This window comes from Otolemur garnettii, unplaced genomic scaffold (genome assembly GCF_000181295.1).
Source record: "Otolemur garnettii isolate 467f Iridium unplaced genomic scaffold, OtoGar3 scaffold00001, whole genome shotgun sequence".
In the NCBI taxonomy this organism is placed as follows: domain Eukaryota; kingdom Metazoa; phylum Chordata; class Mammalia; order Primates; family Galagidae; genus Otolemur; species Otolemur garnettii.
In genome coordinates, this window is record NW_003852396.1 from 30,991,733 (window position 1) to 31,011,740 (window position 20,008).

Here is a 20,008-nt window from a genome sequence, read left to right on the forward strand (position 1 = left end):
AAAAAAAAAAAAGACTGAATTTCGTGGGGGCCAAGAGATTGAATAATCATCAGTTCCAGGAATTTTAACAGTATCATGCTGACTGTGTCTGTATCATTTATTTTTTGGAAGGAAGATGGCTAAGTGGAGGCTATATGTTGAAAGATTTTATGATTTGCAACATGTTATCAAGTCATTTATGGTGTCAAAAACCATATTTGTGCCAGAGCTTGACGATGAAAACTGGCTTATAGATTTAGCTTTTTTTGTGGATTTAACTGCTCATTTAAATGAGTTAAACGTGTCTTCAGTTGAAAACCAGTTTATCAATACAATGTTTCAAACCATAACAGCATTCTAAATGAAAATGAATTTATGGCAAGCTTAAATTAAAGTGAACAATTTTATGCATTTCAGACATGTTGGCTAAACAGTCCTGTGAACAGTGAAAAATAGCAGCCTTGCTTCTCGATTTGATACAAGAATTTGAAAACAGATTTCAAGATTTCCAGGAAAAGAATCAATATTTTGGTATTATTTGCAACTCAAATATTTTATCTGTGAATTTCCAAATGGAATGTGTAAATCTGCAATCCGACATTCAACTTTAAGAAAAACTTGATCATATTTTTCCCAGAGGCAAATATCCCTTGCTTCACACCTTATTCACGTCATTGCTTTTTGCAGCACCTACATTTGCAAGCAAATGTTTTCAAGAATGAAGCACATTAAGAGTAAAATTAGAACCAGAATATCTGATGAGCACCTCGAGAACTGAGAGTTGCAACCACTTTCATCAAACCAGATATTGATGGAAATTTCGCAAATACAGTGTCAAATATCTACTAGTTTTATGTTCCCCACTATTCTTTTACTTTCATAATAAAAATATTGAAAAAGACATTTTATTACTTAGATAACATACAATTCTATATTAATGATCACAAACTTGGGACCTGCTTGATGATTTTAAAAGACTCACTGAATGGGTCACTGCATAATTATGATTATTATGTGAGTATTTTTTTGCTTATCTGTGGTGGTGGATATTATGAAGATTATACATGGACCTTTTTTTTCTCATCGGCTTTCATTAGTGTTTGTGTATTTAATGTGTGCTCCAGGAAGACAATTCTTCAAAGGTGGCCCAGAGAAGTCAAAAGATTGGTTAACAGGTGTGTCCGTGTGTCCAATCATGTAAACTCCAGCCCTTTGCTAGTTCACTCTTAGGAATTAAGACAATAGTTAAGATCTGGATTTAATTGTTGTCTCCACTACTTAGTAGTGGCCTAGAACAGGTTGTTTATATCTCTGAATTTGTTTTTTCATCTGAAAATATCTTACCCTATAGAATAAAGTTCCATTATGTGGTGTTTGGGGGGTGTTATGATATATGCAGAACTTTTACATAACAGCAGATAGAACCATTGTTCACTTTTCTTTCTAGACTATTTAGATGCTTGCTATGGAGTTAGAAGGATTATTTGAAGAGTTTGATGAGTTATCTACATTCATAGCAGTCTCTATTATCCTCATTCTAGAATTCATTTATTGCTAAGAATCTCCACTACTTTATTTATTGTCCTGACATATCCACTGCGTATAATTCTTATTGTAAATTGCCTTCAGATCTTTTGGGAAAAGACACTGTTGCAGTACTTTTACTCTATCCAAAGTACATAGTTATGTAATGGCCCTTAAATGGTGTACAGATTAAGTTTACTACCTTGATGTTTGATTTTTTTGGCTTGTGATTGTTATGTATTTTAGTAAATTAGAGATGCCATGAAGTAATTTAGCAAGCAGTTATAATTTATTCAACAACATTTATTTTGGGAATTACTTTTCAAAGTAGAAGTAGAGATGGGGACCATGTAAAACTTTTGTAGATTATTACTTAGAATTTAGGCAACCTTTTTTCATAAAAGATTGGGAGAGAGTAATGTCTTCACTGTTCGGCCATTTTATTCTCTTCTTTGCTGAATCCCCTCTATCTCCTCTATCTTGTCTTCCTTTTAGACTAATGGCAATTCCAATGGCCTTGTACCAATGCTGAGAGTATATAACAACACAGCTCGATATGTGGATCAGGGTGGAAACAAGGTATGCTCTGTTACTTGAAAGTACTGGAAGTCAGAATTCAAAATCTTTACCCACATATTGTACATGCCTTAAGTGTATAGTCGGATGGGTTTTGATAAATGGATACATTTGTGTAATCACCACGCCAATAAAGGGTACAGAACATTTTCATTCCAAAATGTTTCCTCATGCCCCTTTGTGTTCAGTCACTCCTGTCACTTCCACCCACATATACTTTATCCTTGGCTTAACGCAGCCCCTGATCCAGGCAGCTTTTTGATGTGTTAGTTTATTTGCGAAGGATTTCTTCTGACTCATATTAATACCTAACCTTGAAATGGGTTTGCAATATATGCTCTAGGATGTTCTTTTGAAAAAAAAAAAGCAAACACAAAACCCCAAAATAGAACAATAAAAGCCTTCCTAATTGATAGAACAGTAAAATTGAGGGAATTGGATTGTTGTGAGAATTGGTTTGTTTACTCAATATTATCAACAGGATAGTTTGCAATAAGAGTCTGCTTCATGACTGTTAAGCATACCGGTCACCTGCTAGTTTATGAATTTCTCTCTGGTAATCTTTGGGGACATTGGTAAGATAGATCACCTTTTTGACCTTAATAAGCACACAGTTTGTATAGTCAAAGTTAAAGCAACTTTCTTTGGGCTTCACATACATGTCAATTCTAAAGTGGGCTGGGCTATCACTGAAGAAGGTTCCATCTGTAGTTCACTGTGTTACTTTGGGGAAGTTACATTATCTTTCTTGTTACACATTTTTTAAATAGCTCTGTTGCACTTTTTTACTCCTAGAATTCTAAGAAAAATATTGCTACTTTACATGGTACTTTGGTCTATATTCTTTCATTTAATTTATTAATTGTGGTACTTTGGTCTATATTCTTTCATTTAATTCATTAATTGTGGTACTTTGGTCTATATTCTTTCATTTAATTCATTAATTGTGGTGAAGAGCAAAATTGATATTGTAAAAGTACCTTAGAAAATATGAAGTTTTTTTGTTTTATTCTGATTCTGAAAAGAATGGTGATTTATTTACTGTTAGCGTCCTGGGGCCTTTGCTATCTACTTGGAGCCTTGGCATGCAGACATCTTTGAGTTTCTTGATTTAAAGAAGAACACAGGAAAGGAAGAACAGCGTGCCAGGGACCTTTTCTTTGCCCTTTGGATTCCAGATCTCTTCATGAAACGAGTGGAGACTAATCAGGTGAAAGATAGATACCTGTTGGTAATTGTGATTCATATGAGCTTTCTCTTCGTTGGTCATGTTAAGTCATACTTATGAAGAGCCCACATATGTGTGATGCCATAGAAGGCCTTCTGAACAAGTTAGGTGATGTCATGCCTATCATCTAATATTTCTGTTCTCTAAAGTAGATGCTATCTGACCTAAATGTTTAAAGGGCCATGTATAAACAGGAAGAATATGATGTTTGGACCTGAACTTAAAATGATTATTTCCACAGACTATTTCTGAAAGAGCCTATGAAAGCCACTTTATCTTTGCAGTGTTTCTAATGAATTGTGGTTATTTGAAGCTTCTTTCTCTCCCTTCCATCCATTTCCTCCCCACCTTTCCCATTACCCCTTTCCCTTCTTTTTTCTTTGACACATAGTTGTCAGGATTTGATATTTGAAGTTTCTTATGAGATACTATCCTTCCCTTTGTAGGACTGGTCTTTAATGTGTCCAAATGAATGTCCTGGTCTGGATGAGGTTTGGGGAGAGGAATTTGAGAAGCTATATGAAAGGTATGGGGAAAATATGAAAATAATAATGTTTTAATCATGGTTTTTCTTATTTTGGGGGGGGCAGATATCAAAAATATTTAAGTCATTAGCCCATTTATAGGAATCTTCGGAAGTATCTAGGCGAGAAAGTGATTAATAATTTAATTGTGGGCTCGGCACCTGTGGCTCAAGCAGCTAAGGCGCCAGCCACATACACCTAAGGTGGCAGGTTTGATTCCAGCCTGGGCCCGCCAAACAACAATGACGGCTACCACCCAAAAATGGCCGGGCGTTGTGGTGGGCGCTTGTGGTCCCAGCTACTTGGGAGGCTGAGGCAGGAGACTCACTTGAGCCCAGGAGTTGGAGGTTGCTGTAAGCTGTGATGCTACAGCACTCTACCCAGGGGGACAAGCTTGAGGCTCTGTCTCAAAAAAAAAAAAAAATTTAATTGTGGGCCTGTGGATGCCAAGGTGGGAGAATTGCTTTAGGTCAGGAGTTCAAGACCAGCCTGAGCAAGAGCAAGACTGCTATCTCTACAAAAAATAGAAAAATTAGCCAGACAGAATGGTACCTACCTGTATTCTCAGTTACTTGGGAAACTAAAGCAGGAGGATTGCTCGAACCCAGGAGTTTGAGGTTGCTGTGAGCTAGGCAGATGCCACAGTGCTCTAGCTTGGGCAACAGAGTGAGACTCTGTCTTAAATTAAAAAAAAAAAATTTAATTTTGGTCAGATTTACTTCCTGACTCTTCAAAATTTGTTTCTGTCTTCTGTCTTAAAATTTTGGCATATAAGTGCTTGGGTTTTTAAATTCTCATAAAAAATAAGTTAAAGACTAGCAGGGTTATTATTTTGCTCTGTCATACAGAACTTTTTTTTTTTTTTTTTAAAGAGAATCTCACTATGTTGCCTTTAGTAGAGTGCTGTGGCTCATAGCAACCTCAAACTCTTGGGCTTAAGTGATTCTCTTGCCTCAGCCTCCCAAGTAGCTGGGACTATAGGCGCCTGCCCCAATGCCTGGCTATTTTTTTGTTTGTTTGTTTTTGTTGTTGTTTAGTTGGCCCGAGCATGTTCGAACCCTATGGGTGCCAAGCCAAACAGTACTTTTGATAAAATAAGTTATGATTTATATTGCATATAGGAGTCATAAGTGACTAGGACACACATGTTAATAGGTCATTAAAATTAGCATAGTATTAAGAGATTTGACTAGTTTTGTTCCTTTTAATTATAAAAGATATTATTGATTTTGTGGGATTGGGATCATTTTAGGTGTGGTGTCTAAAGCTGCCTAATTTTGTTCCCTGGTTGTATCCAGAGTAAAATAAATATGTTCCTTTTTTTCCCCTAAGCAGAACTTGGTAAAAATTTAAGTTTTCATAAATTTATATTTTAGTGTCTTCAAGTTGTCTGTAATATTTTCTTAGGGAATAAATATTAAAATATACCAGCTTTGCCTTTCAGTTATGAGAAACAGGGTCATGTCCGCAAAGTTGTAAAAGCTCAGCAGCTTTGGTATGCCATCATTGAGTCTCAGACAGAGACAGGAACCCCATACATGCTGTACAAAGATTCTTGTAATCGGAAAAGCAACCAGCAGAACCTGGGAACCATCAAATGCAGCAACCTGTGCACAGAAGTAGTAGAATATACCAGCAAAGATGAGGTAGGTAGAAAAACTTCTGCCAAGAGTACTAGGAGAAAGTACTCAGGCAGTTATTGTTTATAAATCTCTCACTTAATTTCACTTGAGATGGGTGAAGGAAATTTTCCTAGGTTATTTTTAGCAGAAGAACCCTAAAATAGATTCTAAAGGAAGAAATGTGATCTGCGTCCATAAATGTTTTTTAGTCTAAGTCATATAGAAAAGACTGTTAGTTTTTCCTTATACACATGTAATTGTAATAATAATTTTACTTGAGAAAAATAGCAATGTGCAGTAAGGATGACTTAGGACAAACATAAAACTGTATTAGGATATTCATGTAGTTAAAGTATATAAGCAGGTAGAAAGTTCTTTCAGTGAATGGTGAGACAAAATTCTAATTTTAAATCTATATGGAGATTTCACAGAAGAGTCAAAGCTAGACATGGGACATGGATTTGACTTAAAAAAAAAAAAAGTTGCCAGGGAAGCTTTCCATTGGGAAGAACAATCTGTATGATAGATTAGAGACAGGGCTAACTTTTGTGCATAGTGTCAAGTAAGTGTCTTGATGAAGCAAATGGATTAAGGCTTGATATATGGAGAGATGGCTATGGCTGGGGGAAGGGAGCTACTGTGTTTCCCCCCAAATAAGACCTACCCAAAAAATAAGCCCTAGCAGGATTTCTATGCATTTGTTAAATATAAACCCGACCCTGATAATAAGACCTAGTGATGGGCGTGGCCATACATTTTGGTGTGCAGCGGTAAGGAAGACTGGAATACCTTTTATCTGCCACAGCTCCTTTCTCCGACCCGTTCACACTTGTGTGGGTGCGTGGGTGTGTGCATGTGTAGTCACAGGCATCCTATTGTGAACCACTAGGGGAAAGGAGTTCACGCATCACTAGCACCAGCCCCACCAGCAAGGTCGGCTCCCCCTGTCAGGTTCCAGAAAAAGATGACTTAACTGTATTTGAATAAATGTAGATTGTTGTATTATACTTAAAAAAAAAAAAGACATCTGAAAATAAGCCCTAGTGTGTCTTTTTGAGAAAAAATAAATATAAGACAGTGTCTTATTTTCTGGAAAACACGGTATGAGGTAGAAACTGACCTGTCCACAGAGGTAGGAAACCTCATAGGTTTCTGACAGGAAAATAGCATCAAAATACAAGGATAAAAAGAATGGTTCTTGCTTCTGATTATAGAGTGTCTTGATATGAGAAGAGGTTAGAGGTTAGTCTAAGGGGAGGTTGTTGCACTAGTTGGATGGGAAACTGCTTGGATATTGGGTGTAAACTATGGAAATAAGGAGGAAGGAACAGATCACCAATTCTAGGACCTAAAAACCAAAGAATAACAAACAGATGAAAAGTCAGAAAGTTAGTTATGCAAACTGCCAAAGTTATGGTTTAATTCAAAATTTATTGGGCACTAGCTATGTAAAATATTCTACTGCGTGCCCTGGGAATGTAAAGGAATATGGCTTAGTCACTGCCCTCTGGAAACTTCTAATTAGTTGGAAGAAATTTACATATATTCAAGTCACTATTATATTAAAGTATATATTTATTATATTTTAAAGATTAGAGTGATCATTTTAAAACAAAGATTATGTCATTTGCATAGAACTACGTTTAGGCTTCCTAACCTATACAGAGCTCTTTTTTTAAAGTGAGATATAATTCACATGCCATAATGTTTACCCCTTTAATGTGTAAAATTTAGTGTTTTTTTTTTTGTATATTCACAAGTCTGTACGGCCATAACCACTGTCTAATTCTAGTACATTTTCATCACTCTTAAGTGATGAAACCCTGTACCCATTCCCTATTCCTCTCTTCCCCTAACTTTTGACAACCACTAATCTATTTTCTGTCTCGGGGTTTGTGGTTATGTGTATATTCTATATGAATAGAATCATATAACGCATAGCCTTTTGTGTTAGGCTTCTTTCTTTCTTTTTTTTTGTTTTTTTGAGGCAGAGTCTCACTATGTTACCCTTGGAAGAGTGCTGTGGCGTAACAGCAACCTCAAATTCTTGGGCTTAAGCGATTCTCTTGCCTCAGCCTCCCAGGTAGCTGGGACTACAGGCACCCACCAGAACAACACCCAGCTATTTTTTTGGTTGTTGTAGTTGTCGTTGTTGTTTGACAGGCCCCAGCCAGGTTTGAACCCACCAGCCCCGGTGTATGTGGCGGGCACCCTAGCTGCTAAGCTCAGGTGCCGAGCCTTTTAGGCTTCTTTCACTGAGCATGTTCATAAGGCTTATCTGTATTGTATCAGCACTAATTTTCCTTTCCTTGCAGAGTTCTTACAGTGCCCTACGTGGTCCTATATAACTAGATCTCTTTACTTCATTTGCTTTTACTTTCCCTTTTGTTCACTGTGCTCCAGCCTCACTGATTTCCTTGCCATTTGTCAAACATATCAAGCATGTTCCTGCCTCAGGATTTTTGCTCTTTATTTTACCTTGCATGTTAAAATGCTTCTCTTCTCCCTGCCCCAAGATAGCCACAAGGCTTGCTTTATAACCTGTTCAATTATTTGTTCATATTTCACATTCTTGGTAAGATCTTTCTTGACAACTCTATTTAAGAATAACACCTTTTCTATCCTTACCCCCAGTACTCTCAGTCTTTCCCTGCTTAGTTTTCTTCCTAGCATTCATTTATCAGACTGTTGTGATCCAAGCTCTATTTTTAAAATGGGTATTTGGCAACATATAGAATGGAATAGATGTGAAGGGCATGAGGGAATCCTGTCAGGTAACTATTTCAGTAGTCCACATGAGAGGAGTTGAGACTGGCCTTGGATACTTATAATTAAAATGGAAAAGATGTATTCATTCACCATTATTAAGTACTTACTATATGTCAGATGTGGTATGTGCTAAAAATATAAGGATACATGAGATTTTTTCTGCCTAAAGAGGCATACTACTTAGAGCAATGTAGTAGGGGAATCACCTGAAGAGCTTTTTCAAAATCTACAAATTTGGATCCTCTGTTGCTAAGGGCTTGTCAGAATATCAGTGAAGGGGAGGTAGATGTGTGGTTTGAGAAAATTGCAGTGGTGGAAATGTTCTGTATCTGCGGCTAGTCTCTTTTCATGCCAGATCTAATATACTGATATCATAACAAAGTTAGAGGGAGCACAGCTTACACATAAGCATGAAAACCCAGACATCACTCTTAAGAGCTACAACAGGATCTTTGGTGGTTATTAAGCACATTTTTTTTTTTTTGAGATGGAGCCTCAAGCTATCCCCCTGGGTAGAGTGCCATGGCATCATGCTCACAGCAACCTCCAACTCCTGGGCTCAAGCGAGTCTCCTGCCTCAGCCTCCCAAGTAGCTGGGACTACAGGCGCCCGCCACAACGCCTGGCCATTTTTTAGTTGCAGCCATCATTGTTGTTTGGCAGGCCTGGGCTGGGGATTCAAACCCGCCACCTTCAGTGTATGTGGCTGGCACCTTAGCCGCTTGAGCCACAGGCGCCGAGCCGGTTATTAAGCACTTAAAATATGACTGGCACAACTGAGGAACTGGGTTTTATTTTTTGTTGCAGTTTTTGGCCAAGGCTGAGTTCGAACCCACAACCTCTGGCATAAGGGGCCAGCGTCCTACTTCTTGAACCACAGGCACTGTCCCATTGTATTTGATTTTAAATAAATACGTGTAGCTAGTGGCTGGCATATTGGATAGTACATATCTGAATAATGGGATAGATATACGTAAAAAATTAGTTATAGCATAGTGTGATATAAGTCTGGTAATAGAGCTATGGAACAGAGGGTTCTCTCTCCATCTTAACCTATTTCACTGATATGTGTTACAACTTATATATGTGACTCGGTATTGAAGAAATAGGACCTGGAGGATTTTGAAATGTTTGATGGTGAAGAGGGAGAATTCAAAGATAAAAATTAAAGATTTTAATGTCTGAGGGTGTTAGAAGCTTACATGGTAGTATCATTGACATGGAGGGAAGAAATCAAAATTGTGTGATTCTTGACCTTTTCCTTTGTATTCTAGGTTGCTGTCTGTAACCTGGCTTCCCTGGCCCTGAATATGTATGTCACATCAGAGCACACATATGACTTTAAGAAGTTGAATGAAGTCACTAAAGTCATTGTCCGAAACTTGAATAAAATTATTGATATAAACTATTACCCTGTCCCAGAGGTATGAATAGATATTTCTTTGCTTATTGGTAATAGTTGAAATCCAAGATAGAGGGAGTTTATCATGGTTTGCAAGCCATTATTTAAAAGGCTGTCCTTGTAATGGTAAGAGAAGATTTGAGATAGAGTAATTTGTGTTATTTGATGTACAGTGTTGCCTTTTCTGTTCAGTAATTTTTTTTTTCCTGTTCTTAACTCTCTTGGCACAAAGGCATGCTTATCAAATAAACGCCATCGCCCCATTGGGATTGGGGTACAAGGTCTGGCAGATGCTTTTATCCTGATGAGATATCCTTTTGAGAGCGCAGAGGCCCAATTATTGAATAAGCAAATCTTTGAAACTATTTATTATGGAGCCCTGGAAGCCAGCTGTGACTTGGCCAAGGAGCATGGCCCCTATGAAACCTATGAGGGCTCTCCAGTAAGCAAAGGAGTGAGTATATTAATTAAATTTGTTTTTGTCTCTGAGTACCTATAGTTGACTGAGTGGTAGCCCCCCACCAAAGGATACGTCCATATTCTAATCCCTAAACCTATTATCTTATTTGGTTCAAAAAAGAGTCTTTGCATATGAAATGAAGAATCTCTGGATAAGGAAATTTTCCTGGATTATCCAGGTGGGGAGTTGTCATTATCCAATGACAGTTGTTCTACAAAAGACAGAAGAAGGGGAAGCAACATGACCACAGAGGCAGAAATTGGAGCAATACAGCTACAAGCCCAGGAATGCTGACAGCCATTAAAAACTGTAAGAGGGAAGGAACAGAATCTCTTCTCCTGCCTCTGAAGGGAGTGTGGCCCTTTCAACATGTTGATTTTGGGCTCCAGAGCTATGAGAGAATAAATTTTTATTATTTTATGCTACCAAGTTTTTGGTAGTTTGTTACAGCATCCATAGGAAACTTTGGTACCCTTTGTCCTTTGGAGTAAAAAGGACACTCAATTTTAATCTCTTTTATTTAGCACTTGTTAATCTCTGCATGTCTTAAGTTTTCTATTGGTAAATTTAGTGGATTAAAATAATATATATTAATTATGTCACAGTTTCCACATGTCAGGAGTCCAGGCTTACTTTTAGTGGCACTTTCTTCTCTGAGCCTCATAAAAGAGACCTGTTTAAGGTGTTGGTGGAGTCTGTGGTCTCCTCTAAGGCACCGTGTCCTCTTCCACCTTCACCTGGTTGTTGGCAGGATTTATTTCTATGTAGTTTTAAAACTTAAGATATCTTGTATCTTTAAGGCCAGTAGAAGAGGCATCTCATTTTGAAAAGGACATAGTCCAAATCTCTCTTTTGAGAACTTTTCATCAGTAAGTCAGGTCCATCTAGCATAATCTTCCTTTTGTTCAACTTAAAATCAACTGATTTGCAACCTTAATTACATCTGCAGAAACCCTCCATCTTTACCATAATCAGGGAATGGTATCCTTCATAGTTCCAGGTCCTATCCGCACTCAGGTGGCGATTATAATGATCATACATCAAGGAGTGGGCATTTGGGAAGCGGTCTTAGAATTTTGCCTTCCACACTACGTTTATTTTCAGTAGTATGATTCTAAGTAAACAAATCAAGGAACAGATCAAAGCAATAAAGAAACACTGTTAGAGTAACATTTTCATTGTTAAAAAAAATGTTTCTTGGCAACATGTTTTCATGAATGTTATGATTTTCTGGTTTGTGGATATGATGTGGGTTAACCAGTTAGACTGTTTTTGGTCAGTATGACTACATGGAAGTATCTAAGAAAATCTCTGGACCTGTAGAGGTCAACTAGAAGACAGCACTTGTTAGTATGTGGAGACGTGGCAATTTGTCATTTGTTTAGTTTTTGTCATAATTTTAAATTGCTATAGATGTAGTATAAATTTGGGTTGTTTATTCCCTAGATTCTTCAGTATGATATGTGGAACGTTACTCCCACAGACCTATGGGACTGGAACCTTCTCAAAGAGAAGATTGCAAAGTAAGTAGAAAGAAATGTAAAGCAGGGGTCTTCAAACTTTTTAAACAGGGGGCCAGTTCACTGTCCCTAAGACCACTGGAGGGCTGGACTGCGGGCCCGGGACAAGTCGGCTGCTAAGCAGGACAGGCAGCTGTGGCAAAAACACCTGGTGGGCCAGATAAATGTCCTAGGTGGGCTGCATGTGGCCTGCGGGCCATAGTTTGAGGACGCCTGATGTAAAGTGTTGTATGTATAATAGCTTGGAAGACAGGAGGGTTTGGGTTCTTCTGGCTCTTCATCAGTTATGTATGTCATTTTAACTTTTTAAGCTCATTTAAAAAATTTTTTTCTTGGATTTTGGAAAAATACTTTGTAAGATAATATATATGTATAGCAACCTGTAGGTAGCTTTGCACAAGGAAAACATTTCAGTATGTGGTAGGAATTATTATTATGAGTTGACTAATAATAATTTATTTTAGGAACTTAACCATACCTAGATTGGGTTATTTTTTATTTCATTAAGCCTTCAATTTCCCAAATATGCTTGCCCTTTAAATGTTTTTTAGTCTTATTTATTACTTAGCCACACTGGGCATATAAATGACTTTTGTTTGAATTGTTTATCATAGAAATAAGTTAGGGATTTTTGGAAAAGCTTTTGGAGGGTTATGTGTTAAATTGTGTGAAAGAAAAATTTAAAAATTGAGTTTTTATAGGCCTCTTAAACTAATAATCATAAGAGAGTTGAGGGCAGGAAGAATGTTTTGTTGAGTAAATAACAAAACAACTAGTTTTCATTTTCTGTCATGATAAGTTTATCATCTTTGGCTTAATACAAATGAAAAATGCTTAATATTTAGCTGGGCATTGTGGCGGTGCCTGTAGTCCCAGCTGCTCGGGAAGCTGAGGCAAGAGAATTGCTTGAGCCCAAGAGCTGGAGGTTTCTGTGAGCTCTGATGCCACAGCACTTTACTGAGGGCGACAAAGGGAGACTCTGTCTCTACAAAAAAAAAAAAAAAAAGGAAAAATGCTTAATATTTAAGAAGGAACTAGTAGCATTAAAATGCTCTTTGAAATATTTATTTGCCTTAAAATTGTGTTTTTTTACTCAAATAATATATGTTAGAAAATTTAGAAAAACATATATGTGGAAAGGGAGAAAAATGAAAATTATCCTAACACCATCTTCTCCAAAGCTAAGCTCAAGCAATCCACCCATCTCGGCCTTCCAGAGTGTTAGGATTATAGGCCTGAGCCACCATGCCCTGCCTAGAGTTGGTATTTCTTAGGCTGAGTTTTGAAGGATGATTGGGGGGCGGGGGGCAATTTGAAGATTTCTCAGTGTGTTGGTATTTTCTCTTGTGAGAAAATTTCTCTATTTGGTGAATAGGGTCAAAAGATGTTAACTTTCTAAGAACATTTAATATACAATGAGCATACAATTGAATGTATCAACATTCAATACAACATTGAATATACAATTGAAGATGTAATAGAATTAATTTAGGAATATATTTTGAGCATAATTTTTCGCTATGAACAGGATAATAGAGAATTGTGGGTGATTTGTGTCTTATTCTGACCACTTTCACATCATTATTTCCTGAAGGGGCCTAGCACAGTGATAATATAGGCACTTAGAAAAGGGTGAAGGTTGGATACAGGTAGGAGCTTTTCCAGTAGCTTCCTTGGACAAGATAGTGTATCAAGTGCTATGATTCTTGAATGCCAGAGCACAAGTGGCATAAGTCATGGCATGGTACAGATTGCCAACAGTAAAAATCATCGTAATTCTGTTTAGGAGTCAGGCATTTAAGAGAAGCGTAAGCTATAGCATTAATACTGTGATGTTGCATCCCTGTAGGAGTTTAATTCAAAAGACAGCATGTGAGTTAAATGTACATATGATGTTATAGCATCTGCATTTACTATAGTGACTTAAAGTAGCTGCCTTCCTGGCAGATTGTAGATTTAGGATTAGCAGCTAATAATCTCCTTTTCTTTAGGTATGGTATAAGAAACAGTTTACTTATTGCCCCAATGCCTACAGCTTCAACCGCTCAGATCCTGGGGAATAATGAATCCATTGAACCTTATACCAGCAACATCTATACTCGAAGAGTCTTGTCAGGAGAATTTCAGGTGAGCAGTTCAGAACCAGACCTACAAAGAGATCTTTCAAAAGCTTGATGTCGAGAGTAAATGCTCAGTGGTATTTAGTATGTTCCTTTTTCTTAGTTCCTTTAGTTTTGGGGGCAAAGCTTTGATAAAGAGAGTTATCTTCATGTTTAATATTATTCTATGTTAACTTTAGCACATAATAGGCATTTAGTAAATATCTTTTGAAACAATGGATGATGGGGTTGAGTATGAATGTAATTTGATATTAGAGTTCAAGTGAGGTTTAACCCTTATATAATCATAGTGATTTATGCTACAACCTCAGATGCTTATGTTAGTATACTCAAAATGTTTATAGCAGTATTATTTAAGAGTGATTCTTGGACTTGATTACCAGTTAGAATTTCTGGTGGGCAGAACCAGTGTTTTTTGTTTTGTTTTGTTTTTTTAAGGTAATTCTTATATGTAGCTAAGGTGTAGAACCTCTCATTTAAAAGATTGTCATTTATGAATTTCCGGATATCTTGAATAAATTTTAATTTATGTAGATTTACCCAGCTTAGGCAATGTTCATTCTTTTCACTTTTGCAAATGCTATATATTATGTTTCTCTTTTTTTACATTAAAATAATTGTTTCAGATTTCTTGGGAATAAATTTTTAGGTCAATTGAGATATAATTGACAAAACTGTGTTTATATCCAAGGTGTATAATGTAATGGTTTAATATACATATATGACAATATATTGTTTCTTGAATAACATATCAAGATCTTAAAGGAATATAACTTTTATATGGTGGGATAGGTGTCTTAGTTTTGTAAAAAATAGAATTTACCCAACAATCTGATGTTAAATAAATTCTTCAGTGATCTTATTTAAGTGTCAGACCTGGGATATTGTTTAGGCCTTGCCATTTATTTCTTCACATTTTTCTGCTTTTTCATTAAGATTGTAAATCCTCACTTACTGAAAGATCTTACTGAGCGGGGCTTATGGAATGAAAAGATGAAAAACCAGATTATTGCATGCAATGGCTCTATCCAGGTATGGAATACAAGTGAAGTGTGTACTTTAGGAGCTGTGTTGGATTTTGTGTTGTCTCCTTACTTATCCCAGGCAATGGAGAGAATAGTTTTCATTATGTTCCTATAGCCATTACTTACATAGTCTCTCTTCATGTCTGCATTGTTGTACTAGGATTATACACATCTTTGCATAACCCTTTTCCTCTTGTTGTTTGTGCAAAAATATAAAATAGTGGTTCCCAGCTTTATCAGTTGGGGAGCTTTTAAAATCCTTAAGTTTAGGTTGTACCATCTGTCAATGAAATAAAAATGTTTGAGAGTGGTAACAGACTATCAGTATTTTGAAGATTCCTTCATTACAAAGTATATCAAAATTTGGGACCACTGATATAAAGTCTGAAATTAGAAAGTCAGACTTAATTAAAAAGCATGGTAGAGATTAAGGGTTGATAGTCTAAAAGACAGTCACAAGTAGTGTTTAATAATAAAATATTTGCAAGTGAGGATCAAGAAGCATTTATTTGGCTCAGTGCCTGTGGCTCAAGTGGCTAAGGTGCCAGCCACATACACCTGAGGTGGCGGGTTCAAATCCAGCCCCAATCTGCCAAACAACAATGACGGCTGCAACCAAAAAATAGCCGGGCATTGTGGCGGGTGCCTGTGGTCCCAGCTACTTGGGAGGCTGAAGCAGGAGACTTGCTTGAGCCCAGGAGTTGGAGGTTGCTGTGAGCTGTGAAGCCATGGCATTCTACCCAGGGGGACAGCTTGAGGCTCTGTCTCAAAAAAAAGGAGCATTTATTTGTAGACAGAGGCCTGGGACTATACGTTGGTCTACTTTGGTAGCACAGATAAAATCTTATAACATTTCTATGTTTGAGACAGAAACTATAGCATTAGCTGGTCTGTGTGTTTTAATGTAAGTTAACCCTACACGTAAAGAAAACTGGTGTTTGTGGAGATCTAGCTTCGTTAATGTAAGTTAACATACACCTAAGAAAAAGTGGTGTTTGTGGAGTTCTACCTTCGTTAAAGGCTTTTATCTCCTTGCTTCCTTTGATCGCATCCCAGTGAGTTACAGCCCTGATGATGAGTTTTCTATAATTCAAGGGTCGTTTATTGCTGCCTTTTCTTTCTTTTTTTTTTTTAAATAATTTATTTTTATTTATTTATTTTTTTAAGACAGAGTCTCACTTTGTAACCCTGGGTAGAGTGCTGTGGCATCATAGCTCACAGCAACCTCAAACTCTTGGACTCAAGAGATCCTCATGCCTCAGCCACCCAAATAGCTAGGCATACAGTCTCACACCACAGTGCCTAGCTATTAGTGACAGGGCTTCACTCTTGCTTATGCAGGTCTCGAACTCCTGAGCTCCACCTGCCTTAGCCTCCCAGAGTGTTAGGATTATAGGTCTGAGTCATGACGCCCAGGCCTTTTTTTCCCCTTTTTTAAAGTGCATCTAGAACAATGAATGTTTTGGCCATAAATCAATTAAAAATGGATGTTTAAGTGACTATCACCAGATTAATATTTGGTTGATTAGATGAGGTTTGTTCTTTCTAAGCCAGAGGTGAACAGTCTCAGCAAACTTGACAAGGTTCATATATGATACTGAATGGTAGGGTCAGATAGGAAGTAGAACCAAGGTCAGATCCTCTGTCTTTATTCTGTAATCATACTACTTTCTTTAAATGGAGTTAAATAAACATTCGGTTTCCCTTTTTTAGAGCATACCTGAAATTCCTGATGACCTGAAGCAGCTTTATAAAACTGTATGGGAAATTTCTCAGAAAACTGTCCTCACAATGGCAGCCGAGAGAGGTGCTTTTATTGATCAAAGCCAGTCTTTGAACATCCATATTGCTGAGCCTAACTATGGCAAACTGACTAGTATGCACTTCTACGGCTGGAAACAGGTTGGTAGAGAAAACCAAGAAGGACTTAATTATGTCAGCTTGGGATATTTTAAAACTGGAACAGTTTCATGTCTGTCTGCCTATTAAAAATTGCCACCTAAAAGTTTCTAAGTTCAAATCTAGTATGTTAAAACAAACCCATTGTTCTTATAACAGATCAAGCACTTGCTTTGGATTTTCTTGTTTCTGTATTATTTTATTCTCAGGTTTGAAAATTTGAAGTTACCTGTGATCCATTCCTTCCTTTGCTCTCCATTTAATTACTCACCAAGTTGCATTGTTGCTTCCTTCATACTTTTTCTTGAATGTTTTCCTTCCTATTCCATCATTCTTCTTCTTTTTTTTTTTGCCGGGGCTGGGTTTGAATCCACCACCTTTGGTATATGGGGCCAGCGCCCTACTCCTTTGAGCCCTACTCCTTTGAGCGCTGCCCTCCATCATTATTCTTTTTTTTTTTTTTTTGAGACAGAGCCTCAAGCTGTCACCCTGGGTAGAGTGCTGTTGTATCACAGCTCACAGCAACCTCTAACTCCTGGGTTCAAGTGATTCTCCTGCCTCCATCTCCCAAGTAGCTGGGACTACAGGTGCTTGCCACCACACCAGGCTGTTTTTTTGGTTGCAGCTGTTATTGTTATTTGGTGGGCTCAGGCTGGATTCGAACCCGCCAGCTCAGGTGTATGTGGCTGACGCCTTAGCCCCTTGAGCCACAGGCGCCAAGCCTCCATCATTATTCTTAACTAATCTCTTTGCTTCTAATATCTCTGCTCCATCTTGTGTGCTATCAGTATCCCCTAAAATAAAATTTTGCACATGTCAGTCCACTGTATTAAATGTATACAGTCCAGTGTATTAAAAACATCCATTGTTTCTCCACTTAATCTATAGTGTAAAACCAAATTAGTTGACTAGTCATTGCCATCTGTAAAGTCCTGCGATTCTGGAATGTGATGCATATTTATATAAGATTATAATTTATAATTTTTTAATTTAACAAACATTTATTGAACATCTAGTGTGCTAGGACTGAGGATACTGAATATAGAAGATGGTGATCTGTATCCTTGAAATGGTAATAGACTGTTATTATACAGAGATACAATTTAGCCCTTTAAATAGTTATAAATTAAGATAGACTTGTTGTCTTAGGTAAATTTGGAAGTCATACATGTAAAAGTAAAAATGAAAAAATAAAAATATTTGACATTTCCAAAGAGATAAGCCTGTTCTAGGAGTGAAAGGAACAGGGCATATGAGGGCTCTCTGGAAGGTATCCAGACATTTTTAATACTAGTTTTCATATTCCATGACTGGATACTTTCTGGACAGCCCTTCCAGTCTGAGGCTCAAAGCATTTCTGAGAGTATTTCTAGAGATAGAATTCCAAGTTTAGACAAGAGTTTGACTTGGCTTATGGGAATGTATTTCAAAACATTGGTCTTCAATGTATAGTGTTTTCACAAAAGTTTTTCATAATAGTTATATTTACTTGCTTTGTAGGGTTTGAAGACTGGGATGTATTATTTAAGGACAAGACCAGCAGCTAATCCGATCCAGTTCACTTTAAATAAGGAGAAGCTGAAAGATAAGGAAAAGTTATCAAAAGAGGAAGAAGAAAAGGAGAGAAACACAGCAGCCATGGTGTGCTCTTTAGAGAATAGAGATGAGTGTCTCATGTGTGGATCCTGAGGAGAGGGTTAGAAGGAACCAGCATGTCTTCAATAGCCAGACCACTTCTTGAGCATAAATAGGGTATAATGGGTTTGCTTGAGGAGGTAAGGCTTTGCTGGACCTTATTGTAGCAAAAGAAATAATTGACTAAAGCACTCTCTCTCTAAAGTGAATGATTTTTTTAAATTAAAGTAGGTTTAGGTGTAAGAAGAATTAATCTTGCACATATTAATAATGAAGTAAAAATTCATCACCCTTTTAGCCCCACTTTTCTGATGACTTCGTTTTGTAAGAAGACTGTTTTACTGGTGGGTCCCTAGAAGCAAAACTGAGTGACAACTCATGAAAAGTGCTGAAAGGACCTTCCAGAGATTAGTCATTCTTAAATAAAATTTTCTACATGATTGTGTGTGATTAATTTTATCATTTACTTGCATATAAAGGTGAAATTTGAAAAAATATTTTCTGTTCTTTGAGAATCCAAGGAAGTAATTTTCTGCCTTTTTCCTTTTTTTTTATTATGGTAAAATAGACATAACATAAAAATTTACAATTTTTGGTGTTGTACTACCATCACCACTATCCATTGCCAGAACTTTTTAATCATCTCAAAACAAAAAGTCTGTACCCATAAAAACAATAACTCTTTATTTCCCTCTCCCCTCAGTTCCTGATCTCTATTCTTTCTCTTTATTGAATATCCCTATGCTAGGTACCTCATATAAATGAAATGCAATATTTGTCTTACATGTCTAGCTTATTTCACTTAGCAATGTTTTTAAGTTCATCCATGTTGCAGTTTGTATTGAAATTTCATTCCTTGTTAGGACACAATGTCATTCTCATTCGAGCTTGATGATTTAATAAGTAGTGAGATTGTAATTCTACCTCCTGAAGCTTTAGCGACTGCTTGTGCAACGGCACTACAGAATATAATAGCAATGAATAACTCTAACCATGTTGCTGGGCTCATTCCCCCAACTATATGACATCATACCGAAATTCAAGACATTTATGAAGTCTGATTGTAGTCTCACAACAAGCAAGGATGCCCATGTCCTATGGACTATAGATTTAGTCAGTCTTAGTGCTGATGACAGTTACAAGGTACTAAAGGCGGCCCTTGGGCTAATTTACTACACAGTGAGAAAGCCAAGTAGAAACCCAATGGTGCAGGTTATAAAGAAGTTCAAAATTCTCTTCACTGTCGTTACGCCTGGAATCTTGTTGCCATCTGTAAATATTCATCATGCTTTGGATTTTCATACTATGAAAATAGCTACTTGGCTAGCCACCCAAGGGCTAGATCTTGTCATAAGGGCGCTGCTGGACCTAGAAGGAAGCCCCTTGGTTGGAAAAGCAGGCTTTCCATGTATATTTCCATTGAAGATGGTTGTGAAATTCTCTAAGATGACTTCCTGTGTCACCATGAAAAAGTTCATTGAGGAAAGACCATCAGACTAGGCTATGCTTCCTGGAGTTGAGAAAGAAATCTCAATTCATGACTGAGTGAGAAAGAAATCTCTCACTCATGACTGAGTGAAGGCTTGTTGGTGTGCATGGAGAGTCACTGTTCCCTTACCTCAAAGTGCATCTGCAACCAGTGCTTTTTAACTTTTTTTTTATCTCATGGCGCACTTGAACTATAGTTGAACTTCCATGGCACACTTAAATTATTATTTTTTTTTTT

General features: G+C 37.2%; 1 protein-coding gene, 1 non-coding gene and 1 pseudogene across 4 annotated transcripts in view; 1 reads left to right on the forward strand and 2 right to left on the reverse strand.

Moving 5' to 3' along the window:
• Window positions 1-1,853, reverse strand: part of LOC111724003 — a 4,676-nt pseudogene extending 2,823 nt beyond the window's left edge.
• The window catches only part of RRM1 (ribonucleotide reductase catalytic subunit M1), a 57,836-nt gene extending 39,156 nt beyond the window's left edge, over window positions 1-18,680 (forward strand). For 2 of the 3 annotated variants that reach the window (XM_003780944.3, XM_023511676.1), the window contains 11 exons: window positions 1,999-2,082; window positions 3,128-3,289; window positions 3,754-3,833; window positions 5,276-5,477; window positions 9,496-9,645; window positions 9,856-10,077; window positions 11,530-11,606; window positions 13,595-13,730; window positions 14,660-14,755; window positions 16,462-16,650; window positions 18,148-18,680. In XM_003780944.3, coding sequence (XP_003780992.1) covers window positions 1,999-2,082; window positions 3,128-3,289; window positions 3,754-3,833; window positions 5,276-5,477; window positions 9,496-9,645; window positions 9,856-10,077; window positions 11,530-11,606; window positions 13,595-13,730; window positions 14,660-14,755; window positions 16,462-16,650; window positions 18,148-18,336 — 1,587 coding nt within the window. In that variant the 3' untranslated portion in view covers window positions 18,337-18,680. Of the gene's footprint in view, window positions 1-1,051; window positions 1,155-1,998; window positions 2,083-3,127; window positions 3,290-3,753; window positions 3,834-5,275; window positions 5,478-9,495; window positions 9,646-9,855; window positions 10,078-11,529; window positions 11,607-13,594; window positions 13,731-14,659; window positions 14,756-16,461; window positions 16,651-18,147 lie in introns of those variants that run through there. The other variant, XM_023511703.1, reaches the window with a different exon arrangement.
• LOC111724690 lies at window positions 8,572-8,672 on the reverse strand. Its single transcript, XR_002772947.1, has one exon. It is a non-coding gene; the product is annotated as a small nucleolar RNA U13 (small nucleolar RNA).
• Window positions 18,681-20,008: the final 1,328 nt, after the last annotated feature.